The sequence below is a fragment of the Monodon monoceros genome, unplaced genomic scaffold, assembly GCF_005190385.1.
Source record: "Monodon monoceros isolate NGI ecotype Baffin Bay Population unplaced genomic scaffold, NGI_Narwhal_1 Super_Scaffold_11, whole genome shotgun sequence".
NCBI lineage: Eukaryota > Metazoa > Chordata > Mammalia > Artiodactyla > Monodontidae > Monodon > Monodon monoceros.
In genome coordinates this window covers 47,826,460-47,848,304 of record NW_021703767.1, presented here as the reverse complement: position 1 = coordinate 47,848,304, position 21,845 = coordinate 47,826,460, and the positions used below count along the sequence as shown (strand labels likewise).

At 40.2% G+C, this 21,845-nt stretch overlaps 1 protein-coding gene across 1 annotated transcript; it reads right to left on the bottom strand.

Annotated features, from left to right (window-relative positions):
* Nucleotides 1-687: 687 nt before the first annotated feature.
* On the bottom strand, nt 688-16,200 carry LNP1 (leukemia NUP98 fusion partner 1). Its single transcript, XM_029215518.1, has 3 exons — nt 16,013-16,200; nt 4,037-4,267; nt 688-1,127 (listed from the first exon to the last, which is right to left on the bottom strand). The coding sequence occupies exons 1-3, from the start codon at nt 16,166-16,168 to the stop codon at nt 999-1,001; spliced, it is 516 nt and encodes a 171-aa protein (XP_029071351.1). The 5' UTR covers nt 16,169-16,200; the 3' UTR covers nt 688-998.
* Between the last annotated feature and the right edge of the window lie 5,645 nt (nt 16,201-21,845).

Genomic DNA, 21,845 nt, shown 5'->3' with positions numbered 1-21,845 from the left:
TTGTATATTTGAAAGTTGCTAAGAGAGTAGATCTTAAAAGTTCTCATCACAAGAAAAAAATGTGTAACTATGTATGGTGATGGATGTTAACTAGATTTACTGTGGCAATCATTTCACAATACATACAAATACTGAATCATTACGTTGGACCCCTGAAACTAATATAATGTTACATGTCACTTATACCTCAATAAAAAATAAATAGTCTCATAAAGTTAAAACTCAGAGCATAAAACTGATCTCGGAGATTCAGTCTCCACCCACGTAATCAAAATTGTAACCCACTCCCAAGTCCTGCTTTTCTCATTCACATCTGCCCGTTCACAAGCAAATCACACACCTACTAAGTCAGGACCCACTGCAAAAGGGAAATGAAGGTCCTGCCTCAAGTTAGGAACATGAGTCAGCATGAACTGGGCTCCGGCCCTAACTCTGCCACCTCCCCAGTGAGTGACTGAACTTTCCTAAACTCCAGTTTCCTCAGCCAGCAAGTGAAAAGAAGACAAGGTCCCACCTCAGAGTGGTGAGGACTATTAGGTAATGCATTCAAACTCTCAGCACAGTACTTGGCACCTTAATTACCAGCTCTCATTAAATGATGGCCTTTAGACATACTTATATTACTTCTAATAAGGAAGTAAGCATCGAGTCACACCAATGACTTTTATTTAAGATTATTTGCCAGGGTGATGTGGAAGAAGGGTTGGTGAAGATGTGTGGGTGGCTCTTTAAATATCTCTCTTCACATTTTCAACAATTACTTTAGGCTATTAAAATACCTTTTATCCTTTTCATTCCCATAAAAGGGCAACAGAGCAGATCACACTCTCAGAAGCAGCTGGAGTGTGGTGCAAGCTGTCTTGGGGAGCAGCTGAATCAACCACCCACTCGAGTCACTCAGCATCTGCGGGCTCTTTGCAGCTACCGCTCCTGGGCCTGGCGAACTGGGGCTCAGAAAAGCACAGCAGCATCAGTAGTCATGGTGTGGAAACAAAGTACTATTTGGGCCCCTTTTCAGACAGGGCGGGCAGGTACGCTTCTCCACGCTCTTCCTTCCCTTTCTTGCAAGACCTCATTTCCAGTGCCCGGCATTCTCTCTCATCTCTCTCCTTTCTGCTCTCAGGTCCCTGAAAAAGAAGGGTCAGAAAAGGGTAGATATGCCAACAGCTGACAACATTCCACACTTTTCCTAATTATCAGAAATGAAGAAAACCCTAATCATTTAGCAGACTTTCACATCTTAGTTTCTAGTAATAAATTAGCATAAGCCTAAGGGTGTTGCTAAAGGTTTAGTCATAAAATAAAGGAATAGGGGGCCTTGGGCATTAGCAGGTGGTCTATGGAGGAAACTCAACCTGCACACTACTCTGCCTCTAATGTACAGAGGGATGTGATTCCACGGCACAGTAGAATTAATATACTTCTGGTGCTTTTTGAAAAGGAATGTGGCAAGGGAATCATACCCGGAATGATTCTAACCTCCTTATGTTCACTCCCTTAAATTACAGGGCTTCCCTGGTGGCGCAGTGGTTGAGAGTCTGCCTGCCGATGCAGGGGACACGGGTTCGTGCCCCAGTCCGGGAAGTTCTCACATGCCGCGGAGCGGCTGGGCTGGTGAGCCATGGCCGCTGGGCCTGCGCGTCCGGAGCCTGTGCTCCGCAACGGGAGTAGGCCACAACAGTGAGAGGCCCGCGTACCGCAAGAAACAAACAAAAAAAAACAAACAAAACAAAAAAAAGGCAATATATATTATTTTTTAAATTGCTGAAAAATCACACTTTTTAATGTAGTTAGCTTTAGAAAAGTGTATCAATTGTTAAATAGAAAAGTTTTAAAGTATGCAATGTTCCAAATTTTTTATTTTGCATTAAGATAAACTTTATAATATACTCTTTAAAGACTGATATAAAATAAATACTGAATTTAAAATTATTTATCATGTATATTTATCATATAATATGAAAAAATTTTTAATGATTTTGTAAATTCCTAGCAGGTTTCTAGCTATTATACAGTTGTCCCTTGGTATCCACAAAGGTGTTGGTTCCAGGACCGCCCACAGGTACCAAAATCCATGGATGCTCAAGTTCATGGGTACAGAACCCAAAGACAAAAAAGGCCGACTGTACATAACTATGAAAAGAGTTCTTGAGTCAAAAAAGTTGAAAATGCTGCCTTGGTTATCTTGGTACTCAAAAGGAAGAACTTGAGAAATGAATGAAACAAACATTTTTATATTTTAAGGATAATGTAATGAACATCTCTTTAAATAAAAACTGATTTCACATTTACACCCTTATGTAAATATGTGATATGAATGTTTTTTCTGAAGCCATCAGAATCAACAAAGAATTGTTCAGATTAAAATTTTTTTCAGAATATATTTATACCCTCCCTTGTTCCAGAAAGAATTTAAAGCAAGTCAGTCCCCTAATTAATATAATTAATGATTTCAACACATAGTTTTGAAACAGGAATTTTTTCACGCCTGTTTTATTCCTGCCAAAAGTTCATAATGTGAATCTAATCATGAAGAAATATCAGATGAACTCAAACTGAGCTTCATTCTAAAAAATAACTGACCTGTACTCTTCAGATGCCAGTCCCATGAAAAAGACCGAGGCATTGTTCCAGAAATAAAATACCTTAAAGGGACATGAAAATCGGTTGCATTGCATGATCTGGAATCTTGTTTTAAAAAATATTATTGGAACAACTGACAAAATATGAATAAGGTCAATAAATTAGATATAAAAGTTTTGTATTGGTGTTAATTTCCTGAGTTGAATTATTGTACTGTATTATGTCCTTGTGCCCTTGTTTGGGGGTGGGAAGGAGAGAGAGGGTATAGGAAAATGTGATAATGTATTCACGTTTAGAGGAAATCTAGATGAAGGGTGTAGTTTTGTACTATTCTTGCAACCTTGCTCTAAGTCTGAAACCATATCTTAAAAAAACAGTATAAAGAAAAGACAAAACAGAAACTTAATAAGGTTTAGATAGAGTAAGTGACAGCTGTTCACTACTCCTCCTTCCTTATTCCTCTTATGATCCAGTAGAGAGAGCAGCTTACTGAAGGGGAATCGTAGATACACAAGGTCACTGGGACAAAAGTGAGGTGCCACCTGTGAGGCAAAGATGCACAGTGACAATCCCAACAGCCATCACTGCTAGGCAGAAAGCACCGCACTCAGGTGGACAATGAGGTAGCAAGCACCTGAGTGCCTTCCCCTGGCCATTCACAGAGCATAGCTCAAGACCCAGGTGGCAATACACCTAGGTTTACTTATTTGCTCTGCCTACTACATGGCAGAAACATATCATTATTCTTGTTTCGCAAAATAAAACCAAAACCAAAGACCCACCAAAAAAAAAAAGTATTTTGCTCAAGGCCACTCAGTGAGCACGTTGCAGAGTTGAAAAACTACCCCCCAATTAATTGGTCTCTAGTTTATTGCTTTATGTATCAAGTTTGGCATCATCAGTGGTGTTTCAATTCTTTCCCGCATTTCGTGCCTTTGTCTCCCTTGGGCTTCAATTAGACTCTGACGAGGCCACTGTGAATGCCTGGATTGCTCCTCTACTCCTGGATACTCACACCATAGTGTCCAGAGAGTTCCTTCTGTGTGCTTTTTAAAAGTACGGGGGAACACAACACCATCACAAACTATTTCCTACCAGATTAAATATGAGAGAACAAGAGCAGCAGGGGCAGTTTTTTCTTCTTCAGATAGTAAAAGGAGAACGAATCACAATTATTTATAATAAGGGTGATGAAAACAGAGGACCTTGGTAACAAAAACATTCCACATGTGCTCCTTTAGGAATTCTTCCTACACCACATGTCTTCAATAATAATGATTTTACAATTTTATGTACACCTGGGCTATCTAAAACTGAGTGCCATTTTTCAAAGATCACAAAATCAACCTGTAAATGAAGAAGTTAGATTTGTTCTCCTCAAACTAGGGGAGGATGAATCCTTTGGGTTTCCTTTTCTAAAATGGTTTAAATATTCAATAACTCTGTTACGTACCGAAGAGACAGAGCGTTTGGTTCTAAAGCAGAGTTGCTGTTCAAAGGACTCTGAAAATGCCTGAATTTTGGAATGGGTTCTTCTTTTTGATTCCAGGGGCTCCTTGAATGACCCATCCCCTGAGTATTTTCTGTAATCCCGCACGTGAGTATGGCATTGAAATCCCTGGTCCTCATAAGAATGACTTCTAGGATGGCTGTCAGATGACATCATGCTGGGAAGCACAGGAAACTGGGAATACAGAATTAAAAATTTTACAATATAAAGAGACTGCACAATATTAGCACAGAGACAGAATGTCCATAAATTACTAACCAAACAAATCTCATGTTGGACTGAAATTTTATCTTTTTGATCAGTAGGAGCTTTCTCCTGCAATGAGGCAGTGGGGTCAGTTGGTCAAAACAGTAAGTAGAACATCCCAAGATTAGCTATGTTGCTCCTCTATCATTAGGGTGGTATAATAAAGTGTTCCAGCCTTAAATTGATATGTAAAAATAAATTTCAAAATGATCAAAATAAATTTTTAATGAAGCCATAAACATTTAAGAAATAATACAAAGGCAAATATCTGTGTGCTTTCTGTATGGAGAAGGAATTTCTAAGCAAAAGAGCAATGGAAGAAGTCATAAGGAAAAAAATTAATTTAACTATATAAAAATAAAGCTAATGTGCCTAAAAAACAACATATAATATGGTAGACGAAAAAACTTTAAAAATATTTGCTGCATGTTTAATAAATATTCTGAAAATAAGGGTATTTCACATAATACACACAAACATAGAGGTCATGTACTACAATGACATCAGTGTTAAAATCACAATTGGAAAATGATGAAAAAAAAGATAGTTCAGATAAACCAAACTTCTGGAAAGAATTGTGACACTTGCTCTGTTAATTTCTCTCACTCCCCAACCCACTCCACTCCAGCTTTTTCACTCACACTTTTTCTTTTTTGTTTGTTTGTTTTTGTTTTTTAAAAGGTATATTTAGTTCCTGTGCAAACTTTGCTGTAGCAGAGAATGCTGCAATGATATACATTTTGGATGTGTATGAATGTATCTGTAAAAGTGAAACAGGTAGGTTAATAAAGAATAAGTGCATTTTAAATTGTGATATGTATTGTCAAATTATTCTCCAAAGAGGTGATACAAATTAATATTCCAAACCATGAGTGTGCCTGTTTCCCCAAACTGCCAACAAATAGGAAGAGTGAGATAGTATTATTGTTTTAATATGTATTTTTCTTATAATGGATGATGCTGTATAAACTTCATATGATAAAAATTGATGGAGACTTTAGGATTTCTTGGCATCTCATGTGTTACAGAGGATTAGACCCATTTCACAAGCGTGTGGGCAAAGGGGCCCATACTCTGGGATACAAGACACCTAGGTTTGGAGTTTGAGATGAGGTCCCGTTGATGGAGCACCTCCTATGTGCAGACACACTTGCCCCTCACAACAAGCAGAAACTTGCTTTTCCACAGTGCTATTATTTATCTGAGAAAAGCTGATTAAATGGCTTTTCTAAAGCTACATGGCTGATAAAGGGAAGAGCTAGGATTGCAATCCAAGTCAGTTGTAACCACACTCTGTGCTCTTTCTGCATGCTGGCATTACTAACTACTAACTTGGAGCAACAAGGCCAGCAGATCTGAAATCAGAAAACCCAGGTATGTCAATCTGCTACTCACTAGCTGTGTGACCTTGGGTAAATGATAACCTCTTTAGGGGTGGGGGAGGTCCTCAGGTTTCTCAAAGAATTTGACAAAAAGCTGGAGTTGTTACCTTCAAGTCCTTCCAGGCCTCACTCTGTAGTACCTTGTAATATGGCAAAAAATAGCTGTTAGCAGTTCCCTTCTGTATTGAGGTGCTCCTATGTTGGGTGTATATATATGTATAATTGTTATATTTTCTTCTTGGATTGATCCCTTGATCATTATGTAGTGTCCTTCCTTGTCTCTTGTAACATTCTTTATTTTAAAGTCTATTTTATCTGATATGAGTATTGCTACTCCAGCTTTCTTTTGATTTCCATTTGCATGGAATATCTTTTTCCATCCCCTCACTTTCAGTCTGTATGTGTCCCTAGGTCTGAAGTGGGTCTCTTGTAGGCAGCATATATATGGGTCTTGCTTTTGTATCCATTCAGCAAGCCTGTGTCTTTTGGTTGGAGCATTTAATCCATTCATGTTTAAGGTAGTTATCAATATGTATGTTCCTATGACCATTTTCTCAATTGTTATGGGTTTGTTTTTGTAGGTCATTTCTTCTTTTGTGTTTCCCACTCAGAGAAGTTCCTTTAGCATTTGTTGTAGAGCTGGTTTGGTGGTGCTGTATTCTCTTAGCTTTTGCTTGTCTGTAAAGCTTTTGATTTCTCCATCAAATCTGAATGAGATTCTTGCCAGGTAGAGTAATCTTGGTTGTAAGTTCTTCCCTTTCATCACTTTAAGTATATCATGCCACTCCCTTCTGGCTTGTAGAGTTTCTGCTGAGAAATCAGCTGTTAACCTTATGGGAGTTCCCTTGTATGTTATTTGTCGTTTTTCCCTTGTTGCTTTCAATAATTTTTCTTTGTCTTTAATTTTTGCCAATTTTATTACTATGTGTCTCGGTTTGTTTCTCCTTGGGTTTATCCTGTATGGGACTCTCTGTGCTTCCTGGACTTGGGTGGCTATTTCCTTTCCCATGTTTGGGAAGTTTTCGACTATAATCTCTTCAAATATTTTCTCTGGTCCTTTCTCTCTCTCTTCTCTTTCTGGGACCCCTATAATGCAAATGTTGTTGCATTTAATGTTGTCCCAGAGGTCTCTTAGGCTGTCTTCATTTCTTTTCATTCTTTTTTCTTTATTCTGTTCCACAGCAGTGAATTCCACCTTTCTGTGTTCCAGGTCACTTATCCGTTCTTCTGCCTCAGTTATTCTGCTATTGATTCCTTCTAGTGTAGTTTTCATTTCAGTTATTGTACTGTTCATCTCTGTTTGTTTGTTCTTTAATTCTTCTAGGTCTTTGTTAAACATTTCTTGCATCTTCTCAATCTTTGCCTCCATTCTTTTTCCGAGGTCCTGGATCATCTTCGCTATCATTATTCTGAATTCTTTTTTTGGAAGGTTGCCTATCTCCACTTCATTTAGTTGTTTTTCTGGGGTTTTATCTTGTTCCTTCATCTGGTAATAGCCCTCTGCCTTTTCATCTTGTCTATCTTTCTGTGAATGTGGCTTTTGTTCCACAGGCTGCAGGATTGTAGTTCTTCTTGCTTCTGCTGTCTGCCCTCTGGTGGATGAGGCTATCTCACACTTTTTCATCTAACACTAATGTTAGTCAGGATATTGGTCTGCATGTTGCCAAATTCTGGGCACTTAATGGTCTTTAGTCACTCCATAGCATTCAACTCAGTTGCCTATTGAACCCTTCTGGAAACAGTCTTTCCCTTGCTTTTTACCACTGCACCCTCTTGGTTTCCCTTTGATCCTTCTGTCACTGTGTTTTAGACATTTTTGCTCACTTCTCCCTTCTAACTACTCATAACTGTTGGAGTCCCCCGATACTCTAAACTAGTCCTCCTTCCCTTCCTTTGCTTTCTTACTTCACACTGTCTCCCTCAATGTCTCACCCCCAGGCTTCAATTTCCATCTATAACCGAGTTTCTGATTTATTTGTTAGCCCAGACCTCTCTTCTGAGCTTCTGCCCACTCAACTTCTCCTCTTGGTATCCCACAGGCACCCCACCTGACTTGTCCAAATTTGAACTCATCATCTCTCCTTCCCAAGCCTGCTTCTCAGGTGTCCCAGAACTCAGAAACCGGCACCACCATTTGCCCGGTTACTCGGACAAGTAATTCAGAAGCCCCCCTCCACATCCAGTTGCCAAGTCAGCAGATTCCACCTCTTAAATGTCTCTCAAAACCATCTACTTTTTTCCAGCACCACTGTTACTACCCTAATCCAAGTCATCATTACCTTTCACCCAGATTCCAGCAGCAGCCTCGTAGTAGTGGATATCCTGCATTCATCCTTACTCATTTTATTTCACTTTTCCCACAGCAGCCAGCATAGTTAAAACGTCAGACTCATACCTGATCACATTTCATTTTACACCTCATCTTGCACCACCCTCACCTCTTCAGTGACATAGCCTCACTGGTCTTCTGTCAGTTCCTCCAGCTCACCTGCTCCTGCCCAGCACAGGCACTTTTACAAGTGGTCCTCTCTGGCTGTGACCCCGCACACAACCCCATCGCTTCACCTCATCGCTGGCTAATCAGCCTTCAGTCACCATGGAAACTGCATTTCCCCAGAAAGCCTTTCCTACCACCCCAATTGATTCAGGCCCCTGAACCACCATTAGGCACTCTCCTGAGATCTCACACTTCTTCATGACACTTATCATAGCTGTCATCAATAATTTGGTTAATTTTGTTACACATCTCTCTTCTCCATTAGACTGTATGCTCCTTCATGTGAGGGGCTACACTTCATTCTCTGCTAGAATCTCAGTATGCAGCACTTTGCCTTCTTCATAGCATGAGTTCATTAAATATATATTGAATGAATAAATGTATAAAGAATGAAAGAAAAAGAAATACCAAACATAAAAACTGTTTATGCTTATTAATAGTCAAAAATTATGTTAAATTATATCACATACAATTTTGCCTTCCAGGTTAACAAAAAAAATATTTTAATAATACTAACACTAGTAAGAGTGCTGGGGGATAGGCACTGTCATTCCTTGCTGGTAGGACTATAAATGGATACAGCTTTCCTAGAAAGCCGTTGGCAGTATGAGTGAGTCAAAAGGCTTAAAATAATTTCCCTCCTTGGGTCCATACATTGCACGTTATTATGGGCTGAATTGTGTCGTACCTCCCCCCCACTCCCGCCCCGCCAAATTCATATGTTGAAGCCCTACGTGAGTAGCTCAGAATATGACAGTATTTGGGGTAGGGTCTTTAAAGATTAAGTTAAAATGAGGCCATTAGGGTGGCCCTAATCCAATCTGACTAATGTTCTTACATTAGTAAGGAAATTAGAGACACTAGGGATATACTCACACAGAGGAAAGACCATGTGAGGACACAGCAAGAAGGCGCAATCTATCAATACAAGCCAAGGAGAGAGGCCTCAGAAGAAACCAAACCTGCTGACACCTTGATCTTGGACTTACAGCCTCCAGAGCTATGAGGAAATAAATGGCTGTTTAAGCCACCCAGCCTGTGGTATTTTGTTATGGCAGCCTGAGCAAACTAATACACATATATAGAAACATACTCTCAAACAATAATCAGAAATACGGTTAAAGATTTATAAAGTTGGATCTTCCCTGGTGGTGCAGTGGTTAAGAATCCGCCTGCCAATGCAGGGGACACAGGTTTGAGCCTTGGTCCGGGAGGATTCCCACATGACGCAGAGCAACTAAGCCCATGCACCACAACTACTAAGGCTGTGCTCTAGAGCCCGCATGCCACAACTACTGAAGCCCGCGCGCCTAGAGCCCGTGCTCCGCTACAAGAGAAGCCACCGCAATGAGAAGCCTGCACACCGCAACAGAGTAGCCCCCGCTTGCTGCAGCTAGAGAAAGCCTGCGCACAGCAACGAAGACCCAATGCAGCCAAAAATAAATTAATTAAATAAAATAAATTTTTTAAAAAAGATTTGTAAAGTTGCTAAGATACATGAGGTAAGTCTGTATAAATTAGTCCATTTACAGCAGGTCACACGTGGTACTTGGTGCTATGGATAAATTGGGGAGCAAAACAGAGTGGCCCCCTCTTAGAACTTATGTCTGCAATGGAGATAAATAAATGGGGCATATGCCTGCATCCTTGGCCAAATGCTATTAAGGGGATGTTCAAGGTGCAATAACAGGGTATAGCAGAGTAAAACCACATATATTTGGGTGGGTGTTGAGGTGACTGGGAGGATAAGGGGAGACTTCTGTGAAGGTGTGACAAGCTGCAATCTGAAGGATGAGCAGGGTTAATTAGGAAACAGAGAACACTTGTCCGCCTGAGGATGAGACCATACGTGCAGAAGCCCTGCCACAGAAGGAGCTCGCTGGCGTAGAAGGAAGAGAAGTCTGGTAGGGCCGGGAGCGCCTGAGAGGAGGCGGGAGGGCTGGGATGGGTAAGCTGTGGGGACATCATAAGATGGGCAATCTTAAAACATACCCAACTGTGATCAAAGCCTTTGTCTGCAACCTGGGGTTGTTTTCTTCCTACTCCTTTTTAGTATTTTTCATGTCTTCTACAGGGATCATGTATTATATTATCAGGAAAAATACAATACTTAAAATTCGAGACTGGGACACAGAAGGACAAATATTACATAAGGTATCTGAAATGGTCGAGCTGATAGAAGAATAGAATGGTGGCTGCCAAGGGCTGGGAGGAGGGGGATATGGGGAGTTGCTAATCAATGGGTACAAAATTCCAGTTATGCAAAATAAGTTCTAGAGATCTGCCACACAACTTTGTGCCTAAAGATGACAACATTGCCTTGTACACTTAGAGATCCGCCAAGGACGGTAGAGCTCATGTTGCATGTTCTCACCACACTAAGATTTTAAAAATAAAACTTAAAAATGTGAGACTGGGAGTGAAATACAGATGTTTGTACAAATGCCCTCTTCCATTGAGAGACCTGAAAAAAAAATGCAAGAGTTTCCATCGCAATATAAATAAACAATATCTCCTTATAGCAGATGAAATTTCCAGTTAGTCTCTTTTGGTGTGGGACCTTGTGAGAAACAAGCTTAAAAGAGCTCTCTAATTGGTTACAGGGAGAAAGCTACCACTTTTAAAAATGTTTACTTACTAAGTAAGCTCTACTTTTGGAATTTTATATGCCCTTCTAATGTAAGTTCCCTCATAAAGACTTGAATCAACGCCCTAAATACCTGACTTTTTCAAGGTCTGGACTTGTCACCTCCATGGTCATGGACCAACCTTATGGATCTATCTCCCATGCCGTGAAGTAGGCTCTAGAACGTGGAATGGGATCCCCACGCTCCGAGCTCGACACCTGGACTCCCCAGCTCCCAGGCTACAAAGCCTGCAGCAGGCATGGATTTTCTGAGCAATAACCACCCAGTGCCCTGATTCTCACTAGAAAACAGTCCTCTGAAAAACAATGCTGTTTCCTACTGTGGTCCCAGAAAAACATTTCTGTCAAAAAATAAATCCTATGCACTCTCTAACTCCAAGCCATAGGTCCTCACTTAAAAAAAAAAAAAAAAAGTTATGTAACATCTTCACTTCAAGAACTTAACTACTTGATGTTTTTTATTCTGGGTTTAATTGCAATCACCCTTCAATTGTACCCCTCCTGCCCTCTGAGTAAATGAAAGCACCTGAGCCACCCATCAACAGCAAGATGAGAAACAAGAGGGAGAAAGATCCAGGTGTTGAGACAGTAAGACCCATGTTGAATCTTAGTGCACCGTGTGTGTCAGGGACTCTGGGGACCATGCCCTTATATCTAACCTCAGAACAAATCCTACAAGGGAGTTATTCTTCCCCTTTTACAGATGAAGAAAATGAATCTTCGTTTGGCTAAGTGACTTGCCTATGACATGTGACTAATGACTTTACAGGAGAGGTAAAGTGCCATGCCTAAGCATAAGACATATCTTCCTTGGCTGAATAATCCCAAACTTCTGTCTTCAACAGCAGCAACAACTTCATTCTATTTCTATGTGAAACTTCCTGTAAACGTGACTTTTAATAATGTACCAGTTGTAACAGAATTCGATTACGAAAGTAATAATAATTTGTAGGTTTTAGGAATTAGTCTAAAAGAATTTTATGTGAGGAATATTTTATAATGTAGACTAATTGTCTATCAATAGAGCCAAGAGGGTTATAGTCAACTAGCTATATATGGCAACAGCATCAGGAAAAAAAAGATTCAAGTGTTCAACTGGTAAAATGGTAGGTCAGGGCTTCCCTGGTGGCGCAGTGGTTGAGAGTCCGCCTGCCGAAGCAGGGGACACGGGTTCGTGCCCCGGTCCGGGAAGATCCCACATGCCGTGGAGCAGCTGGGCCCGTGAGCCATGGCCGCTGAGCCTGCGCGTCCGGAGCCTGTGCTCTGCAACGGGAGAGGCCACAACACTGAGAGGCCCGCATACCACAAAAAAAACAGAAAAACAAACAACACAGTAGGTCAGTTACTATCCACTGGGCATCCTTTAGGGAAACTAAAAGACATTTTAAACTCTGACACATAAGAAGGAGGAGGAGAATGGAGAGGGGAAGGTGCAGGATAGGAGAGGAGGAGAAGAAGTACTTATTAGGTATCAGGCACTGCCCTAAGCACGCTGTATACATTACTCACTGGATCTTAACAACACCCATATGACGTATGTACTATTATCATCAATTCCATTTACATAGAGGGAATCTCAGACAGAGAGAGGTTAGGTAACTTGCTCAGAGTAATGCTGCCAGAGCCTTCACTCTTACCCACTCCACTCTGCTGCCTTCCCAGCAACTCCTCTATCTCAGCATCTAGTAGAAGAAACAAGTCCATGGAACATTATGATAAAAGCTCCTCTGTAGAAACATCCCTGATGCCTGAAATTCTATTCATAGTTTCATTTCTTTGGATTAAGGCATTGTCTCCTCTTAAAATTAAATACAAATTTAATCTGAAAAACAAGGAACCACTGTTTGTCATGAAACTTTAGGGTATCCCCTCTCTCTTCGGGTTTGAGAAATCCTCTAAGGAGGCCATGCCCCACCCCATCCCTGTAGTGAGCAACTACAGGAGAACCACCGCTGCAGTGAGATACTACAAGGACGAGAGTGTGTAGCCACCCTTGGGTCAATCAGGAATAAAAATTAAAATTAGATATATTTTCTACAGCTTTAAATTGAGAATATGACGACAGAATATAAAATTGGTTAAAGGTGATTATTTTTTTAACATCTTTATTGGAGTATAATTGCTTTACAGTGTTGTGTTAGTTTCTACTCTATAACAAAATGAATCAGCTATATGCATACATATATCCCCATATCCCCTCCCTCTTGCATCTCTTTTATAGTTTCAAAAAGAAAAAAAAATCCCTTGTGTGCAGATAGGTAGAGGTTTATTTTGTACCCCTCAAATGATATGATGTAGACCAGCACATGTGCTTATGTGAGCATCAAAGAAGCACTGAGAAAGTCCATGTTGAGTTAGCAAAGCCCCAGGTCAGGGAACTCAGTTCCTCCTTGAAGAGATCTTTCATTCAGCATAATCCTCCCTTCCACCAGGCCCTAACTGTATAGAACAGTGTTAAGAAAACCATGTTAAGCTGAAGGAGAAGATGACTAAAAAGTCAAATAGACTATTTAAAATTCACTTTCAATGAGTAGAATAAATAAGGGATATGGAGATTGTTCTACTTCAAGTTTGTATTCCTGTGACGATAGAGGGAGAGGGTAGATTAGTTCTACCTTCATATGAGAGAGTAATCAGAGAGACTTCATATTACTTACCTTATTTTTTTTTCACCAAGCACCTCAGGAGAGTAAAGTTAGATTTTTTAATTTGCTTTAAATCAGCAGTCGCAGATTATAATGAGTCTTGTCAAAAAGTAGTGTTCTCCGAGAAGGACCAAGTTTTACCCCTTGTCTACCTCATTCTTCCTGCCAAATTTGTGTCTTCCACCAGATTAGAAGTGCCACAAGAACAAACACCATATGTCTTCTTTTTCCCTGTAATGCTATTGTGCCTTGCACAATGCCTGGCACACAGTAGGTGTTCTATAAATATGTTTAATGATTTAATGCTCCATCGCTATGGTTTTGCAAGAATCATGAGGCCGAAGAGCCATATTAGAAACCACATTCAAATAGGAAAGAAGGGGAAAATTCTTCTCTTCCTTTGCATGCAATACTGATGGATGTAGGTTACTAATAGGTTACCAAGAGGGAAGAGCCTTAGAGTGGAGCAGTGGGGAGAGAAGGAAAAAGATAAGGCTAAGAGTAAGCTTTTTTTTTTTTTTTTTTTTTGCGGTACGCAGGCCTCTCACCGCTGCGGCCTCTCCCGTTGTGGAGCGCAGGCTCAGTGACCATGGCTCACGGGCCCAGCCGCTTCGCAGCATGCGGGATCCTCCCGGACCGGGGCACGAACCTGCGTCCCCTGCATCGGCAGGCGGACTCCCAACCACTGTGCCACCAGGGAAGCCCAGCTTTTTTTTTTTTTTTAAGGTCTTTTATTGAGCTCAAAGCAAAACACAAAACTTCAAAACCTAATTTTTCTCATATCTCTAAAGTACGAAAAATTTGAGCACATCTTAGAGTTAGGAAAACTTAAGTATCCAACTACAGATTCACTTCACAAATACATGGCATTGTGTGAATAGAGATGAAGAATCAGACCCCCCATTTTCTAGGACTCTGCCCACATCACCCAAGGTCCCCTGATCTGTGTTTTCTCAACTCAGTCAGGTTGTTATGTTTATCCCATGCTTTGTCTCCTTAGATAAACACATGCTTTCTGCATGTTAATCTGATAATTATGGAATTCATTGTCAACTCAGAGAATCTAAACAGGTTAATTCAGGCAAATGTCCAAAGCCAGTATGGGCAGGAAAAGATATATGGACCCCATTTAGAAATGTTATACAAAATAAATTTTGCTATTCCCCAAGAGCTTAAGGCAAACAATATTGTAACCTATAAGTGGATTCTTGAAATAGGGTAGATTATCCCAGTTTTTAAAGTCTAACAGATATTAAAATTTATTCAAGAAACTATATTTTATAAGTCATGTTTCTTTCTTTGATTTCATAGTTTCTGTGGCTCCAAAGGGCTGTTGTGATAAATAGCGAATCTCATTTTTTCTCTTTGTTTCTCCCTGGTTCTCACTGTCTGGCTGAACACTAGTCATACTCCTGGTTCACACATTATGTATACCTCATTCAATGTGCACATAAGAGATTGAGATGAGAGTGTGATAAGCAGGTGTTTATTTTATAACAGAATCATGGAAAGCGAGAGCTAGAAGGGTTCTTGGAGATCAACCAGTGCAACCTCTCTCCTTTTTTACTTAAAGAACCTTAAGTTCAATGAGGTGTTGAAATGCGCCCTTTGTCCCTGATTACGCGTTTGGTAAGAGATCTATTTTCAAATATTTGTGTCTCAGAGAGGTCTTATTCCTCAAACTTGATGATCATTGGGCATAAAAGATTGCCTTACAAGTTTTAATATACTTCACATGCATTATGCTTCTGGGAACTCTGGAGCTAAAAATAAAATAACATCTCCCCAAAACTTATTTGGTTCTGGAGTTAGCAGTAGCAGGGGGTTAGAGAAATATTCTCTGGTAGCTGGAATTCTAAGTGACATGTGTACCCGCTGCTGAGTTCACACCTGGTCAGGCCCACCCGCTCCCCTCTTGGGAGCTTTCCTGCTCCCCTGACACCGGGTGCTCTGCCTAGCCATGGAAAAATAGTGCTGAGGGTGGTAGAATGTTGGCTTTGTCTCCCATCAGGAAACCAAATGAGGACCAGCAGAAAGAGTGTATCAAATTTATCAGAGGTAGTGATTTATTATATGGAATCCCCAATTCCTTAGATGTCACCAAATAGTGGAGCTATTTTCAGTATTTCAAAAAGACTATTGGAAATCAAACAGTGATCCACAACAATGCTACACAGACTATAACATCAGGTTTCTTTCCTTTGGCTTGAATTATATATTACCACCCAATAGGATTATGCCAGGCTTATCAGGAGCTCTGAATAGCGGTTAAATATATCTTAGGTTGCTAAAAATGAAGGAATCATTACTTAATAGATGAAAATCAGGTCCCTTGGAGGACAAGACAAAATGATAAAAGGGATTTTTGTGAGTATAAAAAAAGGTTTGGAAGTACTCATTTTCAACCAAAGAAAACTTTATACCAAAGGACTCTCAAAAAGATCTAAGACATATCCCCTTCCCCTAGTCTAGCCCTCCCCCAGTTCCATCATAATAACTCACTGGGCAGGGCAGGGAGGTTTTCCTGTAACTGGAGTTCTGTGATCCATGGCGGTCCCGGAGTCCTCTCTCATCCTCCTCTATCCAGCTGTGACCCCAGAAGCTGCTCATCCATTTGGCAAAAGACACATCATCGTCGTCATCATCTTTGTGCTCCATGTAAAGGTGATTCAAAATATCGAAGGCCTGTTCCTAAATCTGGCAGAGAGAAATATTACCCAACAGGGCTGACTTGATGAAACCCAGGATCTCCCTCAAAAGACAAAACGACACCGATGTTTTCAAATGGTCTCTGATAATGAAATCCTTAAAGGAGAAAGATTTACTAAACAACCACTTCACCATCAGGCAGCCTCTGGTAATGTCTATTTATAAATTGTGCAGCCCACATTCCCCTCCCCTCTCCCTGTCTTCTTAAATTGAGATGCTTTTTAATCCTTCCATTGCTAGGGCTTGTGCCTCGCAGCCTAAGGGTGGGACGCACAGTCCACTGCCTGGTTTTCCCTGTGTTTTGTTGCTGATGGCATGTGATGGCATCTCCAGCTGTTAATGGTGTTGGAGCATGACCTTCATAATATGCCTGTCACCTCCAGGCCAGCTCTGAAATGGGGCCACTTACAAGGGACAGACTCAGCCTGCAAGATAGACAGCTATGGTGTGTCATATCTAGAGCCAGATATTCTCCTAATGAATAAATTCGATATTGATATAAAATCTAGCTCCTGGGACAAAAGAAACAGGAGGAATTTTTTTTGGTGGGGTGATATATTATTTTTATATGTACAAAGGTAAATAATGTACATGTACAATGTACAAATCTTAAGTGTATAGCTTGATGAAGTTTTACATACATATACCCTTCTAATGACCACAACTATGCAGGTAAAGACATAGACTCTTTCCAGTACCCCAGCAGTCTCCTTCTTTCCCCCTTCCAACCTAACCTCCCTCCAAAAGGTTAAGACTTCTGACCTCTGTCACTGTAGATTAATTTTGCCTGTTTTTGAACTTTCTTTCAATGGAATTATATAGTATGTATTATTTTGTGTCACTTAACATTATGTTAGTGAGATTTATCCATGCTTTTATAGTAACAGTAGTTCATGCTGTATAGTATTGCATAGTATGATTATCCAACCTTTAAAAATTCAGTCTAATATTGATGGTCATTTCGGGCTATCACTTGGGTTGTTTACAGTTGGGACTATTAGAAATAAAGCTTCTATGAGCATTAGAGTCCCTGTCTTTTAGTGTTTTTTTTTTTCCAAGGTAAGGAGAATATTACATTTATTGAGCCCCTTACTTTGCACCAGATATGGAGTCAAGTATTTTACGTATGCTATTTTCATTATTAACAAGCCTGTGTCTAGGATATTTTCTTCATATTTTATTGATGAGGAACTTGAGATTCAAATAGATCATTTCCCCAAGGTGAAATTACTACTAAGCTTCACAGCCACATTTGAGCAAGGAGTATAACAAAGTCCGGGTTCTCTCCACCATTCTGCCAGTATTCCAAGAAACTTTTGATAAATCTCGATTTTTTTTTTTTTTGAGTGCTTCAAACAAAATGAATTTTATTTATCTTCCATGAAACAATTCAGATATAAACGGCGAGTCCTCAAAAACATCCAGGACCCAGACTCCTCATATCTTTTCATTTGGCATCCCCTGCAGTGTTGTCTGGCCAGATGGTCAAAACTGAGTCACCAGCAATTTAGCGTTCCAGCCAGCAAGAATGGGGAAAGATAGAAAGTAGAGGGCAAGCAACTTCCTTTTAAAGGAGCAACACTCAGTTTTGCTCACATCAATTTTGCTCACATTCTACTGGCAAAAAAATCATTCACACAGCTGCAACCGGTTATAAAGAAGCTAGAAAATGTAGTGTTTACCTGGAAAGCTATGTACCTCACTACAATTCAGAGATTCTCTTACTAAAAGGAAAAAGAGAATGGATACAGGGGACAATTACAGCCTCTGCCAGAGGCAGTGTATCCTGAAGTTTGTTAATTGAATTGTCTAGTTCCATGAATTGTCCAAAAAACAAGTTCTTTATAGCTGTACTTATCAGAGCCTTTAATGCACTAATGGTTAAACTCTATGAGGGAGGAATAGCTTTGCTACATTACCTAGATTTATTTGACCATGGGATCCATTTTTCAAAGGTCAACTCTTAGAGCTAATATGTGGTGGAATACATTTTGGGAAACACTACTCTGGAATACTACTCTCTTTTTTTTAAATAGATATTTACTGGATTATAATTGCTTCACAGTACAATTAGTTTCTGTTGTACAAAAAAGTGAATCAGCCATATGCATACATATATCCCTACATCCCCTCCCTCTTGAGCCTCCTTCCCACCCTCCCTATCCCACCCCTCTAGGTGGTCACAAAGCACCGAGCTGATCTCCCCGTGCTATGCTGCTGCTTCCCATTAGCTAACTATTTTAAATTTGGTAGTGTATATATGTCCATGCTACTCTCACTTTGCCCCAGCTTCCCCCTGACCACCGTGTCAAGTCCACTCTCTAAGCCTGTGTCTTTATTCCTGCCCTGCAATTAGGTTCATCAGTACCTTTTTTTTTTTTTAGATTCCATATACATGTGTTAGCATACGGTATTTGTTTTTCTCTTTCTGACTTACTTCACTCTGAATGATAGACTCTAGTTCCATCCACCTCACTACAGATAACTCAATTTCATTTCTTTTTATGGCTGAGTACTTGCCATTGTATATATGTGCCACATCTTCTTTATCCATTCATCTGTCGATGGACATTTAGGTTGGTTCCATGTCCTGGCTATTGTAAATAGTACTGCAATGAACATTGTAGTGAATGTCTCTTTTTGAATTATGGTTTTCTCTCAGGGTATATGCCAAGTAGTGGGATTGCTGGGTCATATGGTAGTTCTATTTTTACTCTTTTAAGGAACCTCCATACTGTTCTCCATAGTGGTTTTATCAATTTACATTCCCACCAAAAGCGCAGGAGTGTTCCCTTTTCACCATACCCTTTCCAGCATTTATTGTGTCTAGATTTTTTGATAATGGCCATTCTGACCAGTGCGACGTGATATCTCATTATAGATTTGATTTGTGTTTCTCTAATAATTAGTGATGTTGAGCACCTTTTCATGTGCCTCTTGGCCATCTGTATGTCTTCTTGGTGAAATGTCTATTTAGGTCTTCCACCCATTTTTTATTTTAATTGCTTGTTTTTTTGATATTGAGCTCCATTAGCTGTTTGTATATTTTGGAGATTAATCCTTTGTCCATTGTTTCATTTGCAAATATTTTCTCCCATTCTGAGGGTTGTCTTTTTGTCTTGTTTATGCTTTCCTTTTCTGTGCAAAAGCTTTTAAGTTTAATTGGGTCCCATTTATTTATTTTTGTTTTTATTTCCATTACTCTAGAAGGTGGGTCAAAAAAGATCTTGGGCTTCCCTGGTGGCGCAGTGGTTGAGAGTCCGCCTGCCAATGCAGGAGACATGGGTTCGTGTCCCGGTCAAGGAAGATCCCACATGTCGTGGAGCGGCTGGGCCCGTGAGCCTGCGCGTCCGGAGCCTGTGCTCCACAACGGGAGAGGCCACAACAGTGAGAGGCCCGCATACCGCAAAAAAATTAAAAAAAAAAAAAAATATCTTGCTGTGGTTTATGTCAAAGAGTGTTTTTCCTATGCTTTCCTCTAAGAGTTTTATAGTGTCTGGTCTTATACTTAGGTCTTTAATCCATTTGGACTTTATTTTTGTGTATGGTGTTAGGTAGTGTTCTAATTTCATTCTTTTACATGTAGCTGTGCAGTTAAATCTTGCATTTTTAAATAGAGGCATTCTTGGACATTTTCCATAAAAAAATTCTTCCTTGAGCTGTAAAAACTGGCTTAACTGTAACCAATGTACCTAGAGCACTATTCTACAACTTGTGTTACTAAGGGAAAGTAACCAAAGCACAAAATGGCTTGCAACATTTTTATTTCTTGCTTTAAATAACATGGTGCATGCTTGTTACTTTGTAATATTTTTATTAAAGAATGGAAGAAGCCTGACTTCTCAATGACCCAGATGAGAAAAGAAAATACATAATTCTATGTCATCGCTGTTGGTTGTCTCTGTTATTAAAGAAAGAAATCAAATAATTTTTCTTGGGGAAACAGGACCAGGTCTTTCCACAAAAGTTGACTATGGATGGACCTCTTCTTTTCTATTCCTCCTAAGACAGAAGTGTGTTTTCTTCCAATTTCTGAAACAAAAATAAATCTGTGGGCAGGGGATGGAGAAACCAGAGCAGATAATATCTAATTATTACTTCAAAGTATTTCAGGGAAAAGGAAATAGGACTTTATCTTAAAACCTCTTTGAGTAATATCGGTTTCTTGGACTTCTGTGCCCTCCCCTTAATGCCTTATACACAGAAACAATTTAGGTGGCTTCTCAGATGGCGCAGTGGTTGAGAGTCCGCCTGCCGATGCAGGGGACACAGATTCGTGCCCCGGTCCTGGAAGATCCCACATGCCGCGGAGCGGCTGGGCCCGTGAGCCATGGCCGCTGAGCCTGCGCGTCTGGAGCCTGTGCTCCGCAACGGGAGATGCCACAACAGTGAGAGGCCCGCATACCGAAAAAAAAAAAAAAAAACAAGAAACAATTTAGATATTGGAAAATGTGCAGGAAAAGAAGGTATATATATATATGGAGAATTTATTATGAGGAATTGGCTCATACAGTTATGGAGACTGGGAAGCCCCACCGTCTGCCATCTGCTAGCTGGAGACCCAAGATAGCCAGTGGCGTAATTCAGTCTGAGTCCTAAGGCCTCCAGGGAAAGCAGTGATGTATTGTTAAGTCCCAGTCCAAGAGCAGGAAAAGATGAGATGAGATCGCCCAGCTCAAGCAGTAAGGCAAGAAAAAAGGGTGAATTTCTCCTTCTTTTGCCTTCTGTTCTATTCCAGCCCTCAACTGATTGTATCATGCCCACCCACATTGGCCTATTTACTTTATTGAGCCCACCAATTCAAATGTTAATCTTATCTAGATACATCCTCACAGATACACCCAGAAATAATGTTTAATCTGGGCACCGCATAGCTAGTCAAATTGACATTTAAACTAACCACACAGGCACTAATCCCATTCCTGATAGCTCCAGCCTCATGACCTATTTACCTTCCAAAGGTCCCATCTCCAAATACCACCACATTGGGGATTAGGCTTTAACATATGAACTTTGGAGGCCCACAGATATTCAGTTCACAGTAGGGTACCTACATGACCAGTACCCAGAAAAACCCTGAGCACTAAGTCTTTAATGAACATGTAGAAAACATTTCACACGTGTTGCCACAACTCATTGCTGGTGGAATTAAGCACATCCTATGAGATTTACCTGGAAAAAGGAATTTATTCCTGGTATCCTTCAGACTTCACCCAATATGCCTTTCCCTTTTTGATTTTGCTTTGTATCCTTTGTATCCTGTGTAATAAACCTTATCCACAAATACAACTATACGATGAGTCCTGTGGATTCTTCTAACAAATCTCCAAACTGGGGGTGGCAGTTGGTATCAGAAATGGGATTCACTAAAACAAGCCCAACTCACTGAAATATGGCTAAAGCAGTATTTAGAAAAAGGATGAATGGGACATAATGATAAACTTTCAATGCCAAGTGGCTACCTAGTCATCTGTGATATGAAACGGCAGCAGAGATGATGTCTGCTATGAAAGGTAGAGATTACCTATGAAATTTTAAAATGATACATCCGACTCCAGAGGATTGGCTCATTGAATGTGCTGGCTGCTTTGGGCAATGGTAGCTGAAGTGAGGAGATTAAAAATTG